Source organism: Pimephales promelas, chromosome 14 (genome assembly GCF_988280905.1).
Source record: "Pimephales promelas chromosome 14, fPimPro1.hap1.1, whole genome shotgun sequence".
Classification (NCBI taxonomy): Eukaryota; Metazoa; Chordata; class Actinopteri; order Cypriniformes; family Leuciscidae; genus Pimephales; species Pimephales promelas.
In genome coordinates this window covers 4,534,750-4,558,765 of record NC_142782.1, presented here as the reverse complement: position 1 = coordinate 4,558,765, position 24,016 = coordinate 4,534,750, and the positions used below count along the sequence as shown (strand labels likewise).

General features: G+C 35.1%; 4 protein-coding genes across 5 annotated transcripts in view; 1 reads left to right on the top strand and 3 right to left on the bottom strand.

The window, feature by feature from the left end:
* The window catches only part of LOC120481253 (dynamin-1-like protein), a 37,176-nt gene extending 35,325 nt beyond the window's left edge, over positions 1–1,851 (bottom strand). Inside the window, exons 1-3 of one of the 2 annotated variants that reach the window (XM_089119295.1) lie at positions 1,678–1,851; positions 730–833; positions 413–554 (exon numbers count right to left, since the gene is read on the bottom strand). In XM_089119295.1, coding sequence (XP_088975421.1) covers positions 413–554; positions 730–831 — 244 coding nt within the window. In that variant the 5' untranslated portion in view covers positions 832–833; positions 1,678–1,851. The remainder of the gene's footprint in view (positions 1–412; positions 555–729; positions 834–1,677) is intronic. The other variant, XM_089119296.1, reaches the window with a different exon arrangement.
* A 905-nt stretch (positions 1,852–2,756) lies between these two features.
* rab7b (RAB7b, member RAS oncogene family) lies at positions 2,757–13,722 on the top strand. The gene is made up of 6 exons (XM_039674690.2): positions 2,757–2,939; positions 3,958–4,026; positions 5,320–5,446; positions 7,656–7,874; positions 12,261–12,389; positions 12,889–13,722. Exons 2-6 carry the CDS (start codon positions 3,974–3,976, stop codon positions 12,973–12,975), a joined length of 615 nt encoding a protein of 204 aa, XP_039530624.1. The 5' UTR covers positions 2,757–2,939; positions 3,958–3,973; the 3' UTR covers positions 12,976–13,722.
* Positions 13,723–14,670: 948 nt separating this feature from the next.
* Positions 14,671–18,632, bottom strand: ubl4a (ubiquitin like 4A). Its single transcript, XM_039674525.2, has 4 exons — positions 18,471–18,632; positions 17,093–17,198; positions 16,750–16,961; positions 14,671–15,064 (listed from the first exon to the last, which is right to left on the bottom strand). Exons 1-4 carry the CDS (start codon positions 18,516–18,518, stop codon positions 14,957–14,959), a joined length of 474 nt encoding a protein of 157 aa, XP_039530459.1. The 5' UTR covers positions 18,519–18,632; the 3' UTR covers positions 14,671–14,956.
* A 1,999-nt stretch (positions 18,633–20,631) lies between these two features.
* On the bottom strand, positions 20,632–23,377 carry b2ml (beta-2-microglobulin, like). The gene is made up of 4 exons (XM_039674797.2): positions 23,162–23,377; positions 22,174–22,449; positions 21,512–21,535; positions 20,632–21,281 (listed from the first exon to the last, which is right to left on the bottom strand). The coding sequence occupies exons 1-3, from the start codon at positions 23,223–23,225 to the stop codon at positions 21,522–21,524; spliced, it is 354 nt and encodes a 117-aa protein (XP_039530731.1). The 5' UTR covers positions 23,226–23,377; the 3' UTR covers positions 20,632–21,281; positions 21,512–21,521.
* Between the last annotated feature and the right edge of the window lie 639 nt (positions 23,378–24,016).

Sequence of the window (24,016 nt, the reverse complement as noted above, 5' to 3'; positions counted from 1 at the left end):
AATAGCAATAATATTTTCACAACATTATGTTTTTTTTACTGTATTGTTTATTAAAAAAAATGCATTATAAAAAGAGTTTGAACAGCAGTGTAACTACCAATCAGAGTTAGCCTAAATGTTTAGATATTACGACTACACTTTTAAAATAGTGTGTATTTTAGCATTTATTCTCATGAAGTGTCTTTTACTGAACCCTGAACATTTCTTAAATGTTTTTTTTTCCTTTAAGAACATTGACAATAAATTTGACTGACTTCTATATTAAAGCATGCAAAGCAAGTGCATGTGTGCTATACGTGATCTTGTGTGAAATACTCTTTTTTTCCAATATATTTAAAACTTTCTCATAAAACCAAGAGATATGTTGTATAGAGAAAACAGCTCTTAAAGAGGCACATTTGTAAGCGGTTACCGTTGTCTTGCTTGCGCCTCTCCTCCAGCGATGGCACATTCACCAGCTGTAACACCAGAGGGCGTCGCGTCACTATTCCTGAACCTCGGGGCAAGAAATCTCGTCCAACCAAACTCTCCAATACTGAGCTCTTTCCACTGCTCTGTAGATTTATACAGAGAGACAAACAGAGCATATAATTGACTTCACAGGGAAACTACATGTCGGCCACCTTGCATCATGTACCATCACAAATCAGAGATCATACCTTACGTAGTGAAGGTTTCAATGCATAAACATGCAAACTCAAACCATTCACTGTTAGATTAATGACTCACCTGTGATCCCACGACTACGATCTGAGGAAGCTGGATGATCTCGGCTCCAACTGTGAGGAAAACCTCCTGCAGTCTGTTAATGATGGGAATAAGAGTTTCCATCTCTGCAAGAGAAAGAAGAATCGATGCCTTTAATAGTGTAAAGCTGCTATGTATATAACTACATTGAATAACTACAGCAATATCTGTCAATCCTATATTGATATAATTCATACACACACACATATACATATATACTAGGGCTGTGCAAAAGTTAATTGCGATTAATCGCATCCAAAATAAAAGTCTGTGTTTACATTATATATTTGTGTGTGCTGTATATAATTATTTTGTATATATAAATACCTATGCATGCATGTATATATTTAAGAATTATTTGCGCTTAAATTCTGTATATATTTATAAATACATAATCTATATTATATAAATATAAATATTTTATAAATTAATAACACATTTTCTTAAATATATACATGCATGTGTGTGTATTTATATATACAAAATAATTATATACAGCACACACAAATATATTATGTAAACACAGACTTTTATTTTGGATGTGATTAATCGCAATTAATTTTTGCACGGCCCTAATATATACATATATATATATATATATATATATATATATATATATATATATATAGTACTTACAGACACAGATACACATATGTGTGTGTGTGTGTGTAAATACATGTATACATATAAATAAATATGTAAATATATAAATAACTGATATTGCTGGATAGAAGATATTGCTGTCGATTGATGTCACATATTTACGTGTGTTTTACATTAATAGAGCACTAGCCTGCACAACCCATTCATGCAACTACTTTATTAATTTGCAGTTATACTGAATATTGCACGACATGAGCCGTGCAGGGTGTGATGCTGCTGACAGCAGAACAAGGTTAACATGATAGGAAAAACGAATAATATCCTTACCGTGTGTCGACCCTTTTACAAAATTACACAGTCACAACGTTTAAACCTAAACGCTCACTGACATGCTGGGAATGTGGGAAATACAACGTATAGTCACTGGAAGACCGACATGTTTTGAGGTTTCGCTTTTCTGCGCCCTTACGTTGGCTGTCAAAGATGGGTCTGGAGCAGGGTCTGGAGTCAGCTACAAGACATTCGATTGGCTAATGTATTGGTGACGTTAGGGTGTATGGTCAGCTCATTGGATGAAACACCTATCAATCACAATATGTCATGGCCGCTTCGCCACGCCCCTTACCATCCAAAGAAGACCCCTACAATTTTTCATTTATGGCCTTCAATATCACAGTAGCGTTTTAATGAAATGCTATTGAATTAATTAATTAATTAATTAATTAATTAATTAATTAGCATTCAAAAAGGTTCGAAATCTATTAGGATATTTGCGTATAAATTATTTAAGGAAGTAGGCTAGGCAAGGAATTGAGGAAGTGTTTAGGAATTTAGACACAAATTATCAAAATGTGCAAATCACATGACATGACAGAGGACGCTATATTTGAACTGCATAGAAATAATTATAATTTTGTAGCTTTAGATACCGCGCGAAAGTTGTTTTTCAGGTTATTGTTATTATTTGTTTAGATTTTTTGTTCGTTCGTTTATTTAAAAGGAGAGAATAGATCAATATTACGTGTAATGCTGCAAAAACTACGCTAAAGTGGTTGAATTCGTTTCTCCTCCTGCCATCTTGGAGTCATTCGAAAATGAGGGAGGGCTCTTCCAGCTAAGCTAGTCCGATTTATTTTAGGGAATCGGTTCGTCTGGACGGTTCATTTAAATTTCAAACGGTTCGGAAACTTAGTCACTGATTCGTTTGACTTTGAGACATGTCGCTCAAAAGTGTTCTCGGAAGTCTCCACGCGGTATTTTGTAGTAAAATAAATTGTATTACTTTCACTGTTTGTTGTGTTGTTAAACGCTCTAGCCTGACGTGTCGCCTAAATTCCCTGCGAATCGGTTCGAATGAATCACTAAATGAAACCGACTGAAATACGATTCGAACATCAATGTTTTGCGTCAGACCCTTGTGACTCTACAGTCATGTCCTGTTGTGCTAGGAAGAAACATATAATGCTCGACAACAGCTGATGTGCTTCTGGATCATTAAAACACTGGTTCATTTTGGTGTCAAATAGATTTCCGGAAGATTCAGACGCGCAGCGAATATCAAAACAGCCACGACAGTAAACGTGAAGAAGGTAAATTGTCTGACAGTTTATATTTTTCTCACAAAATCTGTCAGGGTGATTGGTGCATAGAATATTAGATCATTTTAGACCTGTATGTTTTTGTACTTATTGATTTCATAATGGATGGCGTGCATATTCTGCCCGGTTAGGATTTTCTGTGTCATCATGTCCTTGTAAGACAAACTATTTGGTCACAGAACAAATACTTTTGTGGTTTATAGGTCGTGTGATTTTCGCAAATTTCGCTTCTGTGATACTCGTTTCAGTAAAGCATTTGTTACAATGTAACTGCCATGTTTTCACAGCAGTGACGTCACATGACTCAATGAATCACATGAATTAATTCTTTGTACTTCTAGCACTGAATACTGAAGGTGTAGTAGTTTGATCACTGCTCTTTTTTCCCATCTTTCCCCGTTTTAAAATGACGTTCATTGCAAATCTTGATACTAGTTCTGCAACTAACATTTAAACCAATTTTTAAATTAATCTTATTATGTGTTCGTTTAATTCCCCATTAAATATTAAGCAAATTCAAGACTATAAAAATATTTAATAAATAAAAATATGACCGTTACAAATCTATATAAGAACACAGACCCATTCGATTATGGCAGTTGTTGTCAAATATTGCATTATTAATTTTTATCCATTAGTTCTCGCAGCCTCTGTGTCTATGATATATATATATATATATATATATATATATTGGCTTATTAATATATAATTTTACTAAATGGTAACAGACCTGTATTTTGGGACAACTATCCAAAATAACATCTATTTAAATGATAAACATCTGACTTTGTGAATGACCTCAGTAAATCTATGACCTCATGACAATATTTAAATGTAAATTAGACATATTTCATATTAATTAGTGTGCATTTCAATCAAATACAATAGTGGCTTAAAATAACAGTCGTGCCGTTTCACTTTTTACAGTGTAGGTGTACCTGTCAAGCATTTATCTGTGGAAAATAAAGTATCTTCTGTCTGATATCTGATATCCTTCTCTGCTTCGCAGCGTTCTCATACACATCATGGCTTCTCGTAAGAAGGTCCTGCTCAAAGTGATCATCCTAGGGGATTCTGGGTAAGTGTTTATGCAACATCACTGAGGTTTAGATTGTTATCCTCAGTCTTCATGGAGCTCAAATGCTCTTATCAGTTGTGACACTTTGTCCTCTTTATGTTGGCCCATGTTTAAAGTAGCTGTACACACGTAAACATTATTGCCTGTTGACATTACTCAAGGAATTCCCCTGACTTTCCAACATCAGTGCCGTTGGAATTTGCTCACACCTAAAAATCACACTATCTCTTCAGTATCGCATCTTACTGTTGGGGAATATTATCAAGACTTAAAGGGATACTTCACCTCTGGAAAGATGAGTGTGTATTTAAAATGGATCATTTATGTAGAAGAAATGTCAATTATTTTTGAATTTGGAGCTTTCTAGATTGAGAAAATGTATTTTTGGCTTATGTGGATGAAAGACAACAACTCCCAGAATGCACTACCGGCCACGCCTACCGGTAACAGCGCAGAGGCTAAACAACAAGTCTAGGCTACTAGTGAGTCTCCGTGATGAGTCTGCCCGAAAATGTGTTTCGAGATCGCCCAAAATGTCCGGGATTGGGCTTTTGCGCTCTACAGTCGCCGTTCGTCATGTTTACTGTGGCGAGCGGGACGAGTGAGGGCCGCGGGAGAACGGCGCGAGGCCGGTGGCGTGATTACCGATGAGCGACACCTGTGAGACGCACCAGTCTCGTATCTCTCACGGAGGAGCGGGAATTTTCTTAGCAATGTTAAAACACACATCAACCGATCACTTGTTTAGCATTCATGTAAACACTACAAGATTCACCAATCAGAATAAATTCAGTTAGATTGAAACAAAAGGTGTACATATAAACAATGAATGGCGACTGCTGAAAGCAAAAGCTGAATCCCGGACATCGACGGCCGGACATGTCCGGGAAAAAGAGGATGGTAACCCCGACTACTCAGCTTTCTCCACAGAACAAGAGCCTGCTAGCTTAGCTTCTAAAAAAAGATGGCCGACACTATGTGTTCATTCTGTGAGTGAGATCCTCCCTCTATGGGCGGGTTGAGGACATGCGGGACAGACCCGACTACTGACTAGTCTTTAGCTTCTGGACAATAAACCAGAGGGACAATAAACCAAATTTTCCAGATAAAAAAATACATAAATCTCTCGTCTCAGGGGGAAATGAGTGTGGTAATTCGAAAATACTACAGGTTTTCTACTAATACAAAGCTTAATGCTAAATCCTGAAGTATCCCTTTAAAGATGGTGATTTCAGCTGCCCATGTTTCTGAGCATTGCCTACTCAATCCGTTTGTCTTGTTTGTCTCTGTCAGAGTTGGGAAGACCTCTTTGATGAACCAGTATGTGAATAATAAGTTCAGTAATCAGTATAAGGCCACTATCGGAGCCGACTTCCTGACCAAGGAGGTGATGGTGGACGACAGACTGGTCACCATGCAGGTTTGCATTCAAGTCTATTCATAAGTTTACATGTCACTTATACTACTGTTCAGAAGTGTTGTTGATTTTAAAGGAATTAATACTTCTATTCAGCTAGAATACATTCAATTGGTCAAAAGTGACATTAAAGACATTTATAATGTTAAAAGTTTTAAATTTCAAAAATTGTTCTTATGAACTTTCTGTTGATCAAAGAAATTTGTTTCAACAAAAATATTAACTGTTTTCAACATTGATGATAATCATAAATGTTGTTTCTAAAGCAGCAAATCATCATATTAAGGATCATGTGACAAGACTGGAGTAATGATGCCTAAAATTCAGATTTGATACAATTTTAGAATCTATGAAAATAGAACATGTTTATTTAAAATTGTTAACAGTTGTTTTAAACATTATTACTGTTTTACTGTATTTTTGATCAAATAAATGCAGCTTTGCTGAGCAAAAAACAACATTAAAACAAAGCTAGATAAGAGATTTAGGAAACATGAGTGCGACAAACACACACAGGCTAATGACTAACAAGATAGAGTAATCAAGGCGATAAACCAATGACCCGGCAGAACTGAGAATCACCTGATCACACAAAGCAATGAAAACACAAGAACCAAAGGAACCTCATGACCAGATCACATGATGGAAACAGGGCATCACATGACAACAAACCCAGAAAACATGACTATGACTAATTTCAAAATAAAAGCCATGAGATGTGACAAGAGTAAAGATAAATGTGCAAGCCAAAAGTGACACATTACTTTCATGCCAAATATAAATGTTCAATAAATAATTTGGGAGTAAAATACTACTTTCTAAATATTCCTTGAATCAGATTCACTCTTATTACCTATAATAGCAGTAATTGTAGCTATAGTGCTCATAAATAATAAGAGAACAGCGTGTTCTGAGGATGATGATGTCATTTCCTTAACAACCATTATTTTGTGAACAATGCCCCATGGCAAATAATCATCTCTGGTCATGTGATGTGGTTAAAGGCTCTGCATAATAGGCGATACAGTCATCTCAAAAATATGAAATATCTGTAATTACTCATAGCTTATGTGTAGGATCTCATCTCAATGTTTTACACTCATACTGATGGTCATGTGAGAGAAATGAGGCACATCCAGTGACATGTCTGGTAGTCCCCTGGAGGTTTGCCTGTAAACACAGTCCATGTTGTGTTTAGTTGCCAGCCATGTTTTTCTAACCTGTATGACCAGTCATGTGATGTAGATCCCTCATGCCCAAACAAGCATGGGAAGTTACTACTGTAAAATAATTTGATTACTGTAGTTATTCTATCTGAGCTGTTATTTTTAATTACTAATGAAAACGTTTCTGAAACCCATGTTAGTCTTTAACAGATGGACAACTCAAGGATAGACAGTGAATTCTCTCTGTTTATAAGTGTTAGATTTAAAAGGATAGTTCACTTTGAAATTAATTTTTGGTATGTTTTAGCTTACCTCAAGGGCATCCAAGATGTAGGTGTCTTTGTTTCCGCTGTAGTTTCAATTTTGATATTTTTAGGTCAAACCGTTCTTGTCTGTCAGTCATATAATAGAGGTCTATGGTCACCACCTCAAAGAGCATGCACAGTGGTGCCCAAATTAAACATGATTTAATGACTCGTAAATGTAAGTACACATTGATGGCCTAAGACACAAAACGAGCGGTTTGTGTGAGAAAACGAACAGTTTTTATATCGTTTTTACCTCTAGTAATCACAGCCACGTCCAAGTGATTTGAGGGTGCAGGAGCTTTGTGGCTGTGATTACTAGAGGTAAAACGATATAAAAACTGTTCGTTTTCTCACACAAACCGCTCGTTTCGTGTCTTAGGCCATCAATGTGTACTTACATTTACGAGTCATTAAATCATGTTTAATTTGGGCGCCACTGTGCATGCTCTTTGAGGTGGTGACCATAGACCTGCATTATATGACTGACAGACAAGAACAGTTTGACCTAAAAATATCAAAATTGAAAATACTGCAGAAACAAAGACACCTACATCTTGGATGCCCTTGAGGTAAGCTAAACATCCCAAAAAATAATTTCAAAATGAGCTATCCCTTTAAGCAATAAGGTTGAAGGTGCTTTGCATTACATTGTAAATAATGTGGCTAAAAGCATATAATACAGTGATACAGTATTATTAAGTGTTATTTACCTTGACTAATTGAATATTCTTGCTTTAGATCTGGGACACAGCAGGCCAGGAGAGATTTCAGTCTCTCGGCGTGGCTTTCTACCGAGGGGCCGACTGTTGCGTGCTGGTCTATGATGTCACGGCACCCACTACATTCAAGACTATGGACAGCTGGAGGGACGAGTTTCTCATTCAGGCCAGTCCACGTGACCCAGAGAACTTCCCATTTGTTGTGCTGGGAAACAAAATCGACCTGGAAAACCGACAGGTCAGTGTGCAGACCAAAATGAAGCGGCAATGCAAAGATCGGTTTTAAAGAGTTGAAAATGAGTAGAACGAGTGCTTGAGCTATGTGTTTCTCAATGGTCGAGATATGGATTTTTTTAAAGGGTTAGTTTACCCAAAAATATCCCATAATTCACTCGCCTTCAAGCCATCATAGCTTTATATGACTTTCTTCTTTCAGCCAAACACAATCAAAGTTATATTAAAAAATATCCTGGCTCTTACAAGCTTTATAATAGTAGTTTATGGGAACTGATATTAAACGTGCCTTCTGAAGCGAAGCCACGTGTTTTTGTAAGAAAAATATCCATATAGGGTCATAGGTCACACTTCAGCCAGAACTCGACTCGCCTTCGGCCGTTACTGGAAGCCAGTGATTATACAGTAGTTCATAAAGTTATAAATACTGTATAGATATCTTTCTCACAAACACGCATCACTTGACTTCAGAAGGCCTTTATTAACTCCTTGGAGCCATAGAGGTTACTTTTATGATAGATGAGTAAATTATGGGATCATTTTTATTTTTGAGTGAACTAACCCTTTAATGGTAGCCAAAGGTCAATATGTTTAAAAAAAATAATAATAATAATAGTACTTTAATTCAGTAAGGATGCATTAAATTGTTTAAAAATGGCAGTAAAGACTATTCCAAATCAAATAAATGCTGTTCTTTTAAACTTTATTCTTTAAAGAATCTTGAAGCAAATGTATCATGGTTTCCACAAAAATACTGTTTTCAACATTGATGATGATAATAAATGTTTCTTAAGCATTATATTAGAGTGAATTCTGAAGGATCATGTGACACTGAAGACTGGAGTAATAATGCAGAAAATTCAGCTTTGATCACAAGAATAAAATACATTTTCAAATACTGTATATTACAATAGAAAATTTTAAATTGTAATAATAATTCACAATATTCCTGTGTTTACTGTATTTTTGAACAAATACATACAGCCTTAGTGAGCATAAGAAACTTCAACAACATACTTTTTTTTTACTAAGTCTAAACATTTTAGCAGCAGTACATACAATTGCTTAAGTTAAAATACCTAATGAATTGGTGAAAATATTTAAAAAGCAAAAATAAAAATTGTAGCAGACGAGATTGAAGTCCTTTCACGCGACTCACGATGAGATTTCAACGCCGCATTGACCTCCACATGAAAAGCATTGCAGATAGAGTCACTGCCGTTTTAACTGTTATTCATTTCCAGGATATGAATTCTTGATATCAACAATTGAATTGCTGATATCTGAAATTGTATTTTTACTAGAGAAATGTCACCATAGGCTGCCATTCAAAATCAATTGTTGATAAATATTTTTTAATATTTTTTAATATTAAAATTTATTACAATTTTAAAATTTATTTAATATTTTTAATATTTTTTTCTTTTTAAATATTTTACAGATGGAATCTAGCTTAAGCTAAATCTGGTGCAAAGCATCTTTAATTAATGTTTTTTTGCACATTGTCCCTGTTGAAATAAATAAATAAATAAAATGAAATGAAATAATATCAAGAATTGTTTTTTACTAGTAGAAAGATCATTTTTATATCAATAATTACATTGTTACTAGCGAATTCCTGATATCAATAATTAAATTGTCACTAGTTAAAATGTCTATTCTTGATATCAACAATTCAATTGCTACTAGTAACAATGTTCATTTTTTTATATCAAAAATTAAATTTTTACTAGTGACATTGTTCATTTCTGATATCATGAATGTGATTGTTACTAGTAAGAAAGCTATTTTAGATATCTGAAATAATATTGATATCAGAAATACATTTTTTAGACTATAGTAGCAATTGAATTGTTGATATCAGGAATTCACATTTTTACTGGTAACAATGCAATTATTGATATCAAAAATGATATTTCTACTAGCAAAAACTCAATTCTTGATATCAACAATTGATTTTGAATGGCAGCCTATGGTGACATTTCACTAGTGAAAATACAATTACAGATATCAGCAATTAAATGCTTGATATCAAGAATTTATATCCTGGAAATGAATAAAAGTTCAAACGGCTTGCCGTAGAACAAGGTTGTTTGGTAGCAAGCAAACTGGACGTACACATGGTAAGCAATGAGAACAGACCGGTTTCTGAGCTTAAATCAGGGATAATTCCTGCTGTTTGCTTTGATACATCTAAGTCACATTCATTTCCTCTGAATGTCACGATCTGCGTTTGCTGTTCTGTCGGCCATCTTGTTTTGATGTTTGTATCATGCAGATTGTGTGGTAATCATGGGCTGTGCTTATAAAGGTAATGAGGCAAAACTGAAATCGTTTGAACTTTGTCAGCATGGCAATGTTTGACCCGTGCGCAGTGCGGCATCAGACGTAATGCTGTTGCTTGACTCTCCAGAGTTCAGTGCACAGGGAATGCCAAGTCAAGTCACCTTTATGTATACTGCGCTTTGTACAATAAAGATTGTTTCAGAGCAGCTTTACAGAGATAACAGGAAATGATGCGTTTCGGCTGCTGTTCAGTCAATTCCATGCTGGTTAAGATCGGTTGTAAAGATTATTAAAGTAGTTCATTTCATCTATGAAGCAGTTCTGCAAAAGAGGATGTCATCGTCCTGCTCAGTTCACAGATCAAGTCAGATCAATAATATGCTTGAAAATTAAGTTCAAATTAAATAATATTATTAAAGTTGAAAAATAACTGTTTTCTATTGTAAAATATGTTGTATTCCTGTGATCAAAGTTGCAATTCCAGCATCATTACTCCAGTCTTCTATGTCACATGATCCTTCAGAAATCACTCTAATATGATGATTTGCTGCTCAAGAAACATTTCTGAAAACAGTTGTGCTACTTTATATTTTCGTGGAAACCATGCTACTTATTTTTTTTGTGTTAATATTATAATGTCTTTACTGTCACTTTATATCAATGTATTTGTAATATATCCTTGCTTAGTAAAAGTAGCTGACGCCCAACTTTTGAACGGTACTATTGTATGTAAAATGGATCTTACTGACCAATGATCTAAAAAACATGAAGTCTTAAAAGTCTTAATTCACTCTTACACAATTTAAGGCCTTAAAAATGTCTTAATTCAGAGCTGAATGTCTTAAATTCACAAAGTCAGGACATTTAATGTTGCATGCAGTGCAGAAAATGAATATCTTCTTCAGTGTACGCTTGTCCTGTTTTCCAATACAAATATCGAAACATTAAATCAATGTCAAATGCAAGTTTTAAAAAAACTGAACAAAATTAAGTGAGTTTATGCTTAAAATAAGAACAAATTTCTGTATAACTTCACTTTGAATTAAGCTGATTTTTTTGGAAGCTTCATTCCGCCACTGAATAATATAAAATAAATAAATAAATGCGACTTTTTATCTCACAATTGCGAGATATGAAGTCAGAATTGTGACAAATAAAGTTGCAAGTGCGAGATATAAAGTCGCAATTGTGATAAAAAAGGACAGAATTGCGACTTTTTATCTCACAATTGCGAGTTGACATCTTTTCTTAGAATTGTGAGATATAAACTCACAATTGTGAGTTATCAGGCCAATTCTTAGGGAGGGAAAAGACTTAACTTTTTTCCCCTCAGAATAGTTTATATCTCGCAATTCTGACTTCATTTCAATCAATTCTGACTTTACATCTCGCAATTCTGACTTTATATCTCGCAATTCTGAGAAATAAAGTTAGAATTGCGAGATGTAAACTCGCAATTGTGAGAAAAAAGTCCGAATTGTGAGATAAAAAAAATCAGAATTACCTTTTTTATTTTTTATTCTGTGGCGAAAACAAGCTTCCATAGATTTTTTTTCTGACTCCATTGGCAGATATTTGTTATTGTTTTGAACACAAACTCACTTCATTTGGGTATTTTCCTCAGAATTCAATATTTTATGTAATTTTGCATCTTAAATGTATCTTGACTTAAAAACAAGACAAAATAAAACACTTTTTTGCAGTGCGATCAGAAGGTACAGTAAAAAATATTTCCATATTCTAGTGTTTGGAGCAGAGTGTAAAAAATGTAAAATGTATTGAAAAGTAATGGTGGTAGTTGCATTTTAAAACTCTAAAGTGTTGCTAATATAACTCCAATATATTGACATAATGTGTTCCCTTCCATTTATTCCTTAAATTTTCTTTACCTAGTCTTAAAAAGGTCTTAAAAGTCTGACATTTAACTTTATAAAACCTGCAGAAATATGAGCCCTGAATAGGCAAATATCAAACAATATAACAGAACTAGAACTTTTCCTATCAAGAACATATTAAGTGATGTAATAAAATAATTACAAGTGATTTTTTTTTTTATTGCCAGTTTTTCAGATTGAATTCATGTTTTCCTTTGTATTTTGAACAGGTAACAACGAAGCGGGCACAAGCATGGTGTCAGAGTAAGAACAACATCCCCTATTTTGAGACCAGTGCTAAAGAAGCCATTAACGTGGAGCAGGCCTTCCAAACCATCGCTCGCAATGCACTTAAACAGGTAGAGAAAGTTACGAATACTACAGATTAACTTTCACTTTGCAAATAATCAGTCATTTATCACCTCATTTAAAAGATTCACCCCAAAATAAATACATTTCACTCACAATAATATTGTTTCAAAACCTTTAAAGGGATAGTTCACTTTGAAATGAATTTTTTGGTATGTTTTAGCTTACCTCAAGGGCATCCAAGATGTAGGTGTCTTTGTTTCCACAGTATTTTCAATTTTGATATTTTTAGGGATACAATTATTGATTTTGGTATTTTTTTGTCACAAAGATATGTTATGACTATTGTATTAGTAATGTGAACTTCTTTAATGGCACATCCGAGCTGTTCTATGCGGGAAAGTGCAGCGTGAACATTCTGCAAAATTTCTCCTTTTTTTATTTTCACGAAATAAATGAGTTAATGATCGCTGAATTTTCTGTTTACCTGCCTGGGTTTTGCCGTTACAAAAAAAAAACACTTAATCTGAAATGAATTTAACCTTTCAGGAGACTGTGGACACATATGATTTCCCTGACCAGATTAAACTAAGAGACGACAGACCTGCGTCCACCAGTGACGGCTGCAGCTGCTGAAGGACAGATGAAACTGGGGAGGGAAGAGAAAGAGCAAAATGGGAAAGAAATGAAGAGAGGGAGAGATGGAAGAGATCCAGGCCTGTAATTCTCCCCTTTTCCCCCTTTGAAACCTCCAGGGTGTCAAAGCCACATGTGAAAGCAAGAACATCCATTTTCTTGCTGAACTCCAAGTCACGTGTGGTCCGATGGACTATTGAGGAACAGGAAAGTTCTCTGACATTGCATTTATTTCAAGTCCTACTATCACTACAGCTGTGGAAGAATTTCCTTGTCACTACTCCAGCTGTCTTTGCAAGTTTTCCTTAAGTCCGAAATGTTCCTTTTCATGTCTGCTATTTCATTGTGCCTTTATATTTTGTAACTTTTAGTTTTTGTTGTTTCACTCCTATGCTGAATGAACATTTGTTGGAAATGCATACATATGTAATAGGGCTGGGAAATATATTAAACAGTTATAAAAAATGTGTACATTTTGTCTGTGGAATAAAACTAACCTAACATATTTTTTTTTTAAATGATTTTTATTTTTTTTCTGCAATAACTTCAAAATAAAAAATGCAGATGTGTGTTAGGAATTAAATTTATTCCAAATTTATTCAAATCCGTGTTTTGCAACATCGCTCAAAAACGAAAGTCCCCATTTCGCATTTCACAATTTTAAATGTTTGGGTAAAATGTATGTACAAGCAGTAGGAAATGATTGTTTTTTATTACTGAGCACATAAATAAAAATGATGAAATATATTTCCCAGTGTCCATATAGGGAGAAGGTGTGGTGATTTTGAACTTGATTTTTACTGTATTTACCGTTTACACGACTTCTGAAAACAGGATTCAAAGTGCAAGTATTAGTAGCGTCTCCATGTAAATGCAAACAACAAAAACGTGACTTCGTGCGCATGTGTATTACGTGTTCAGTCTATTAGCGCGTAGTGTTACTTTACAAAGTGACGTCGCCAACCACTGGCCTGGCAGCAGAATACAAGCGTTTTAAACGTTTTGGTGTCGTCTGTAAGTGGAAAATGCAGTTTTTCAGTACATCATCGTAACGAAAACACCCCCTTAAAATCTACTTGGCAACCATTGCGATTTGTTTGGAGAGAAAAAAAATCTATGCAAATTTCTCTCTAGATATCTCCTATGTAATATATGTCATGAATTAAGGGTGAATCAGGATTTGGTGACGGACGGGGTATTAACTTGGGTAATGTGTCCTGACATTTGGTAAGTTAACTTCGACATCACATCAGATTATATTAGTCTTGGTTGGATTGTAAGTACTAGACACTTTCTGTCTTTGTAGCAGATTTTTTAAGAATGTTACCAACCACGCCAGTTAGAATGGTTTACAAAACGTCATCTTTTGCACGTGTAGAGCTGTTGTAATGAGCGTTCATGAAGAGTTACGATGTCATGATGTGTTTTGATTTGCCTTTGGACATTTCCATGTTAATTAAGCTTGTGTTCAATAATATATATCCATACTCAACTCAACCCAAGAGCTCCTCCAGTTTATATGCCAAAATGCATAAAGAAAAAAAAATCTTTTTGTTTTTAACTTTGGCCAAATGTTAGAATGACTTCAAAACCAAAAAAAAAAACATAAATAAAGATGCATTTACAAACAAGCTGTCTGTCAATTCCACTCGATTTTCTTTCTTTCTTTTTTTTAAAGCAAGAAAGTGATCAAGCTGATCGAGAACACCTTTTATTATCATCGTTTAAACATTTGCACACAATATTTACAAAGTTGCAGTAAAAGCACCACCGGTTTCCTCTGATGGGAAAGCGACGGTAAGCATCGTGGCCTCTTGAACATCAGAAGCCCAGTCTGATGTGAGGGGGACGTCTGACTTTTATTTTCCTCCATAGAAGTCCATATGAAGTACATCCTACTCCCTGGGCTGGACTTCTCAAACCATGTATGTGGTAGGAGGAGTTCAATGGAGCTGGAGTTTCTCTGTCAGTCTAGTGTGTTTTAGTCCATATATGAGGTATCCATGGCCTCTGTCTCGGGGTGGAGCAGGCGGCTGGCCAGACGCTCGATGTCATCCAGACTGAGCTGTCTGAGGGAGCGCTCATAATCCTGAGGGGAAAACAAGATCTGTCAATAGAGTGCCAAAGTTATGACGTCACTCTGTAGGCCAAAATGCGGAAGTGAGTTAGCATTTTAGCACTTCCCTTGCTCTAAAGTCTATGGGTGTTTTGAATGGGTTTTTGCTAAATCGCCTGAAATAAGGTCTGTGGTGAACAAAGCCTCTAAATATTTTCACGTTTTGATCTCTGACAAAACACACCAGTTATAACCTGCTTGTTTTTTTATACTTTATGTAGGCTTCAAAATGTATAAATTTTGGATTAACTTGTAAAGATTTTCTTGATAGCCAATACATGTATGGGTCACAGCTCTTTGTTGAATACAGATCTTATTTTTTGCGATTTTCCAAAAGTCTATGGGAAAAATGCATAGCTTTTCGATCGAGGGAACCCACGCGCCGCTAACTTCTGAGTTGTCCTACAAAGTGACGTCATCACTTCCTTAATTCCTGGCCAAATCAAACACTCAAATGTTGTACTACTCTCATCATGGCCAATGATTTTATAAAACATTTATGATGCTCATTTCTTACACATTCAACAAATGCAATATTATTACGTAATTCTGCTTTCTACGGGCTGAGCAGTGTTGTTATTGTCAACTAAAACTATTAATTCATTGACTGACAAAGCTAAAATAAATGTAAATATTACAACTTGAAAATTAGAAATTGCGTTTGCAACTGAAAGTTAAAGTAGTAAAAATATAAATAAAAGCACATAAAATAAACTAAAAAAAATTAAAACATAAAAATAACATTTCATAACATATAGCATATAAATAAAATAACACTAACACTAAAATAACACTGATTCCATTGAAATAAATAGAATAATTCCATTATTCTAAATATATAAAAGCAAACGTGCACAAAAATAATGTGTTTTTTTGAATACAAGTAGTATAGAGCCCAAAAACAAAATCACAACTTTGAAAAAGGACACACTGTATAAGGTCCTCTTTAAGGCCCACTGAAGTGCATTGAAACACGCAGCTTTGTATGATGCATTGACGTCATTTCCACTAAAACAATAAAACAAAGCGGGTCATATTGAATGGCTCCTCCCCCTCCTCAAATAGCCAATAGCGTTTAGTTTACCTCACAAACTGCGAGTCATGCTTGACAGCACCATGCAAGGGAATCCGAGCGCTGATGATGCGTTTAATTCAATAATAGAGGTGTGAAAAATTTCTAGCGATTTCATTCTTAACCGACGTACAGTTGGAAAACGGATTAAAACTTGAGCGTTTGAGCAACCGAACACACACTCCAACCCATATTGCTCTGTGACGTGTGTCAATGTGGTGTTTATAGCATAGGGGGCGGAGCTTCAGATTCTAGAGAGCATTTGATGGATGTGACGAGAAGCTGAAGTCCGTGGTGATGTCATAAACATCTGTGATCCAATTTAGCAGAAGTGAGAGACTAAGTTTTGAACGCTTATATCTCCTAAATGCGAATTTTATAATTGTTTTGGAAAACACCAGCTTATTCATAACTTTAAATACTAAAAGCTAAAAAAAAAATGATTTCAATGAGCCTTTAAGGTCCTTGGGGTCGAAAAGTGAAAAATAAATCTAAATAAACTTCACCACAAAAGACATTAAAATGACAACAACAAAAGGTAATGAAAAGAAAAAGAAAGATAGATCATATTTGTGTCTGTATGTACCTTAATAAGTTGCTCCTGCACTTTTGCAGCATCGGCAGGGCTGAAGTGTTTGGCCAGGACAGTTGACAGTGACTGCCATACGCCACTGCCCGCTCTGTCATTACTCCAGCCGCTGGTCCCCCCCGCGCCACTGCTCCTCTCTCCCGCGGGACGCACCACCAGATTCAGCTTAGCCTCCGGGCCAATCGAGTAATCACTCAACCTGTGTTCATCTGGAAACACCAAAACAACCGTCAACACACCGCGCACACACACTGACCATGACCGGAGGAAAATCCAAATATGAAGAGTGTTATAGTGTTACCTTAAATAATCAATGTGTGTTTACTGATCAAGCTTTTACCTGCAAGTGCTTTTCCTTTATACAGCAGTCTCTGCTGACTTGGAGGGATGTTTAAACGCTTTGATACCAACTCTTTTACCGTCGATACCTTTTCATTTTCTGTCACCTGTGCATCAAAAGAACACATCTGCTGACAAAAGCCTTGTTTTTATATTCACTGGCAGAGATCATATTTATACACATGACCTGTATTTGTATAACTGAACCGATTACTTTCTGTGTAGAAGTCTAAGTGGGGTTATTTCAAGTTTTTTTTTTTTTAAAGAAATATTGCAGTATTCATTATAAATTAGGTCTGTGTAGGCACATCATTATTAAAAAAAAAAAAAAAAATCATGTGGCATTTTCTAACCTGTCACTCACATGATATCCACCAATAGCAAACTACAACCAAGTCCCGCCCTACATTTGTTCTTGTTCGAGAAGCCGTTTCACTCGGATACACGTCACAACAGGGAAGAAAAAACTATTGACTTTCTGTTTCATTCCGAAGTAAGTCGAAAAAAAAAAACACTTAACTGAAACATGTTACTTATAAAAGTTAAAGGGTTATTTCACACAAAAAAGGACAATTCTGAATTTTCAGTTAATTTAGGCTAGGTTTTTAATTCTCATTTAAACATTAATCAGCGAGCAAAACAGCAATTGCTTGCCTCACGAGATCATATCTCATTGGTTCTTGCAGAAGCTCAAACGTGCGAGAATTGAACCTCGTTAGTTTTGGGGGTGAACTAACTATTTAACTGACGTAAAATATTTTACCAAAACATTAAATTAATTTTAACTAGTTACTGAGGCAGTATTTCACAGTTTGATTTAGTTTACCTTGCCTGCTTAAAAATAGAACTGGAACTAAGATATATAAATATGCAAAAATTTAATTGAAAATGTATAAAACATTTCCTCTTTAATGCTAAAATAACACTGTTACAAAACAAACAAAAACACCAATAAGGTACTAATACAGTAACTAGTAAATGGGCATATCTAATCAATTAACTGACAACTCGTTTGCATGATCCAACTAGTTTAATGCCACTGACCGTGACTCAGAATTTATTGATCTATTATTTCTGTGAATCACAAACACGTTCAACATTGCATATGCCATCTAGGTAGGGAGCTCAATAGGTTTGGAGACACTGACTATTGTGTCGAGGACAAAATAACCGCGTCTAGAGAGTGTAAATCGCTTCTAATGAGCTACAGCATAAATTATTGGCTGCATCATAAACTATAGATCACTGGCTAGCACATGTTAGCATTACATATACAACATAAAGATGAATGGAAAGCTGCAGCACAGCGCTATGCTAAAGCAGCTAACACAGCCACATTACTAACCTACTTCAAAACCCCAGACGACTCACAAGCCTACCTGAACATTACACTCTTTTCCTTGAAGAGGTTTTACAGTAAGAATCATCTTTACATTTATAAAAATTAAATACAAAACAAAGAAGAGATAATTATCTCGCTGGACATTCGTGGACTAGCAGCCGACGTTTCCCACGGACATGACGTCAATGACACTGCAACTGCGCATGCGCGGTGAGTGCGCCTCACCCAACTCAAGAACGTGCTTTTTTTTTAGTGACTTGACAAACAGCAAAACTATTATTATATAGATACATTTACAACTAAAACTCACATTTAATATGTTCAATAAAAATGAATATGTGATGTTTGCCTTTCCTAAAATACAGAAAATGAATCTATGAGGCTCTCATAAATGTTGGCTGCATCACCAAACATCACCAAACAGGACTGGAGACCTTCTGAGTGGGAGTTCACTTTAAAAAAAACTTTTGCTCATAATTTACTCACCCTCATGTCATCCAAGAAGTCCATGTCTTTCTTTCTTCAGTCGAAAAAAATTAAGGTTTTTGATGGAAAACATTCTCCATATAGGCTAATGGACTTCAATGGGAACCAATCGGTTCAAGGTCCAAAAGACCTTGGAGGGCTTTAAACTATTCCAGACGATGAATAAGGGTCTTATCAAGCAAAACGATCACTATTTATTTTTTTTAAATAACGAAGTTTAATTTTTATAAGCTCAAATGGTCGCCTTTCTCTGTTCTGTGATGCACGTTCGTGACTGTTTGAACTCATTCATCAAAATGAACTAATCTTTTTCCGAGTCAATTCATGTATTTCGTTCGTTGAATCAACCAAATGACGTGAAAAAAAGATTTGTTTCACTTGAATAAGACCCTAATTCATTGTCTGGAATCGTTTAAAGCCCTTTGAAGCTGCACTGAAACTGTCTTTTGGACCTTGAACCGTTTGGTTCCCAATGAAGTCCATTATATGGAGAAAAATCCTGGAATGTTTTCATCAAAAACCTTCATTTCTTTTCGACTGAAGAAAGAATGACATGGACATCTTGCATGACATGGGGGTGAGTAAATTATCAGCAAAAGTTTTTTTTAAAGTGAACTACTCCGTAAAGTAGGCACAGTAGACATCATCTATGTTTAATGAGAACGAACTGGGAGTATAAATTAAATTACGAAGTCATATCTACATGTAGGCTACTTACTATATTAGTTTACGGTTAGCTGCATGCAATTATGCATAATTTATAGTTATTACTACGGAGTAATTACATGTAATGTGTGTAACAAGAACACTAAAATAAACTGTTACCAAAAAGTGTAACCCAGACCACAAGATCATAACTAAACCTTTCATTTTTTTTTAATTTGTTACATAAAAACACACATACTTAAGGAGGAGAAAAATATTTTATTTATCTGAATAACACAATATGAATTATACAGTCAAATGTCCATACATTATGGATAGAAAGTAAGCTTCCATTTCTAAGGCTTTTTCATTTTTAGTCTAATTTTTAACCCAACTTTTAATTTTTAATCGTTCATGATTTTGCCATGAACGTCTTTGATTTATGGTAAATTACAAAAAATAAAAATGCATTCTGGAAGCTAAAGGCTGTTGAAACATTATAAACATGTTTGAACCAGATTGCAAGAATTATGCCAGTAAAACTGAGAAAGTAAAAGTCACTTCTCCTGAATCTTCAAATTAATTACATTTCAAACAAAAGTAATTTAGTTGTACAAGTGCACACGAATACTAAATCAAGGCAAGCTATATCACACCCAGTGATTACAGGAAATAAGAGTGCAATACAGGTATATGAATGTTATTCACATATATCAGTCACCCTACTAAATAATAATAATTATAATGATAATTCATAGCATTTATATATGTGACGGCAGCCATAATGCGCCAAAACGCCCACACACCAGCTTACTGGTGGAGAGGAGACAGTGATGAAGCCAATCGGTATATATAGGGATGATTAGGAGGCCATGATGGACAGAGGCAAATTTGGCCAGGATCCCGGGGTTACACCCCTACTCTTTTTCGACAGGACATCCTGGGATTTTTAATGACCACAGAGAGTCAGGACCTCGGTTTAACGTCTCAGCTCAAAGAAAAAAAATGAAAGAAAAAAATCAATCCAAAAAAAAAATCAATGTCATACATCAAAAGAAATTAGGAAGTTAGACATTTCGGTTAGACTTTATTTTAAGGTGTCATTGTTACAGTGTAATTATATATTTAAGTACTGAGTAATATTAATGAACTACATGTACTTAATATAGGGTTAGGGAGGATTAGGGTTTGGCTGAGTGTAATTATGTATTATTTACTGTTATTGCTATGGTAAGTACATGTAACATATGTAACAATGACACTGTAAAATAAAGTGTTACCGATAAATTTCTCTGCATCCTCTTAAAAACATATTGCCATTGAATCTAATCAGCACAGGCAGCATATCGTACAGCAGGGGTGTCCAATCTGGTTCAGGGGAGTTTAATTAGAGGAGATCAACTCTGCTGGACGCTGACCTTCCAAAAACAGGATCAGACACCTCTGTCCTAAACAAAGAAGTTGAGCAAGTACATGAGGGGTGTCCAATTCCTGCTTCTGGAGGGAAACTATCCAGCAGAGTTTAGCTCCAACTCTATTCCATCTGATCAAGGCCAATCTGATTCAGGAGGATAGAAACTCCCAGGCAGGAGTGAGATTGAAGCTGGAGCAGGATTGGATACCCCGAAATTACATGATGAATTCAAAGCAGATGCAAATGCACAAGTGTACATTTTGGAGAAAATGGGAGTGAGGAAGAACTGTTGTTTTCTGGAATCTGTGAAAAAAAAAGAATACAGTTCATGATAAATGATCCTGCTTACAATACTGTATATTTTTTAACACAGTAACTGAAAGTAACTGAAATACATAAACCAAACAATTTTTTTACAGGATATGCTGTACATTACATATAGTATGCATTAAATTACAAAACAACAATTACTACTATCCAACATTCAAGCCATTTTTTTTTTCAAAACTAATAATAATATGACCAGAACTTACTGTTGCATGTTCACATGTCAGGCTCTACAAGAGAGAAAAACAAACATTAATTAAATTTTTTAATTAATGATCACAATGTTTTTCTCTGCAGTGAATTATTGGCTGTTCACTTGAGCATGAAAAAGCGAAAAATGATAGATAGATAGATAGATAGATAGATAGATAGATAGATAGATAGATAGATAGATATATAGATAGATAGATAGATAGATAGATAGATAGATAGATAGATAGATAGATATAGATAAACAGACAGACAGTCAATCGATAGATAGATAGATAGATAGATAGATAGATAGATAGATAGATAGATAAACAGTAACTGTATAGATAGATAGATAGATAGATAGATAGATAGATAGATAGATAGATAGATAGATAGATAGATAGATAGATAGATAGATAGATAGATAGATAGATAGATAGATTTTTTTTCTTTTGTCCTGAAACTAAATCAGTTTAGAACCACTGAAGTTATGCCATAATAAACATGAAGGAGAGGAATTAAACTCTAAGATCCAGTGAACAGACGTCTAAGAAAGTGAGAAAAACCCAAACAGATCCTAAATATCAACATCAGGCACTTTCTGGAAGTCAGAGAAACATAAATAGAAAATCAAGAACAAAGCAGTGACCAGTTAAAACTTGAGATCTGTTCTCACCCCACGAGAATAACTTTGGCTCTGCCCCCATGTGACTGACACTGCAGGTGTAATGCTCTCCGGACTTGGGATTGAATTCAACGTATCTGGTCAGGTGGAACTTCCAGCCCGCTTCAAAGGCCAGGTCGGTCTGTTTGCTGTTTGGGATCTCCACCCCGTTCTTGAGGAGCTTAATGGAGATGTCAGGGGGGTGAAAGCCACTCACATAGCAGATCAGCACGTTTTCTTTGCCGTACTCCCCAGGGTGACGGCTATACACTTGCACAGTTGGGTCAGCTAGAGACAACACAAAAGGAAACATTGTTATTTTAAAATCTGAATAGGCCTGTTTACACTAATATAGTGCAGTATTGCGTTTGGAAATGTGTTATGCATGATTCTACTTAAGAATTCTACTTTCTATAATATTTCGTTATTGGCAGTAATTTTACAAACAATAAAATGTATAAATTAATTATTATAATTTAACAATAAAATAATTGATTAAATAACATGTTATCATGAGTCCCTTGAAAGAAACTTGATAACTACCAGCAAATAATATCCAGTCAAACGGGTTTATCTAAATCGCATGGTTTTCCCCTCCGTAAGTGAAAGTGAAAGTAAAATGTTCTGGGGGTTTTAGACAAACACGCATGTCGCATGTTAGGCATGTTTGAATAACATTTTCGACGGATTTCCACATCCTAGGCTATGTATAGTTACAAAATAAATATGTTTGATAATATAAATTTTAAAGGATTTTAACCTCCGCATTCCTCGCGTTACCTGAAAGTGCGTCATGGCCTAAAGTCGGAAAACATAATCATCCTTAAAACTACTGAAGGATTCAATACATTTGATATATATATATATATATATATATATATATATATATATATATATATATATATATTCCGTACAAAGCATTAAAACAGAAAACATTAATAATAGCATAAGAAGATTGGCAGAAAACCTTTGTCAAAAAACAGAAGCGTTTTATACTTACTTTTTTTGGCAGAGCAACTGGCGCTCAGAAACACTAGAGCGACCACAGCGAGTTTAAACCACATGATTTTCACAGCAGTAATGTCTCAGTTTTCTATAATTCTTTTCAAAGTTATGGCCTTGGTCGAGTTCACGTCTTGTCTTTTGCTCTCTCTGACTAAACAACACAATAAAGGGAAACACGGAAGGGGAAAACATACGGGTCACCATATTAAACCCCGCCCTCAATTTTTTTTTTAACAAATCATATATTGGCTTTTTCTGTTGCTGGGTGAAAATGGCGCTCTGATGGTTTGAATCAGATGACTTGCAGTAGTCAACATGAAATAAAAATCGACCCTTTTCTTTTTTTAATACTGCATTATTCATTATAAATTATTTATTCGTGCACATCTTTTTATTGTTTTCAATTCATGTGCCTCATAATCTTTAATCAAAATAAATTCCTTGCAAAATTCTTGCAACAACATTTCTTCTCTGGTGACCTAAAAACTGGCGTGAGGGCGGAGCAACCTGTCACACATGAGATCGACCAATAGCAAACCACAACCATCCAATTAGATTAAATTCGCCATAGACCACCAGAGGCGTTGACAAAATCAAGTCCCGCCTTACAATTTCTTCGTTCAAAATTTATGTTCGCACCTCCCATAAGGTTCATAATTAATGTGAATAATGTAGGCTAATTGGCTTTATGCACAGCTGCTACTTCCTGCACTTCAGCCAGTTCCTTGTTTCCTGTCCCATTATTGGACAAACTGATTAATCCAGGTGTGTCTGACTTCAGTAGTCACAACAACAATAATCAGGCACACCTGAATTAATCAAGTTTGTCCAATAATGGAAGACAGGAAAC

Coding starts and splice junctions, on each gene's coding strand:
- rab7b (XM_039674690.2), top strand. CDS start 3,974: ATGGCTTCTCGTAAGAAGGTCCTGCTCAAAGTGATCATCCTAGGGGAT. Junction 4,027..5,319: donor ATCATCCTAGGGGATTCTGG/GTAAGTGTTTAT, acceptor TGTCTCTGTCAG/AGTTGGGAAGACCTCTTTGA. Junction 12,390..12,888: donor CTCGCAATGCACTTAAACAG/GTAGAGAAAGTT, acceptor TTAACCTTTCAG/GAGACTGTGGACACATATGA.
- ubl4a (XM_039674525.2), bottom strand. CDS start 18,518: ATGATTCTTACTGTAAAACCTCTTCAAGGAAAAGAGTGTAATGTTCAG. Junction 16,962..17,092: donor TAAAGGAAAAGCACTTGCAG/GTAAAAGCTTGA, acceptor TGGTGTTTCCAG/ATGAACACAGGTTGAGTGAT. Junction 15,065..16,749: donor TGCAGGAGCAACTTATTAAG/GTACATACAGAC, acceptor TTTTCCCCTCAG/GATTATGAGCGCTCCCTCAG.
- b2ml (XM_039674797.2), bottom strand. CDS start 23,225: ATGTGGTTTAAACTCGCTGTGGTCGCTCTAGTGTTTCTGAGCGCCAGT. Junction 22,450..23,161: donor CAGTTGCTCTGCCAAAAAAA/GTAAGTATAAAA, acceptor TGTTGTCTCTAG/CTGACCCAACTGTGCAAGTG.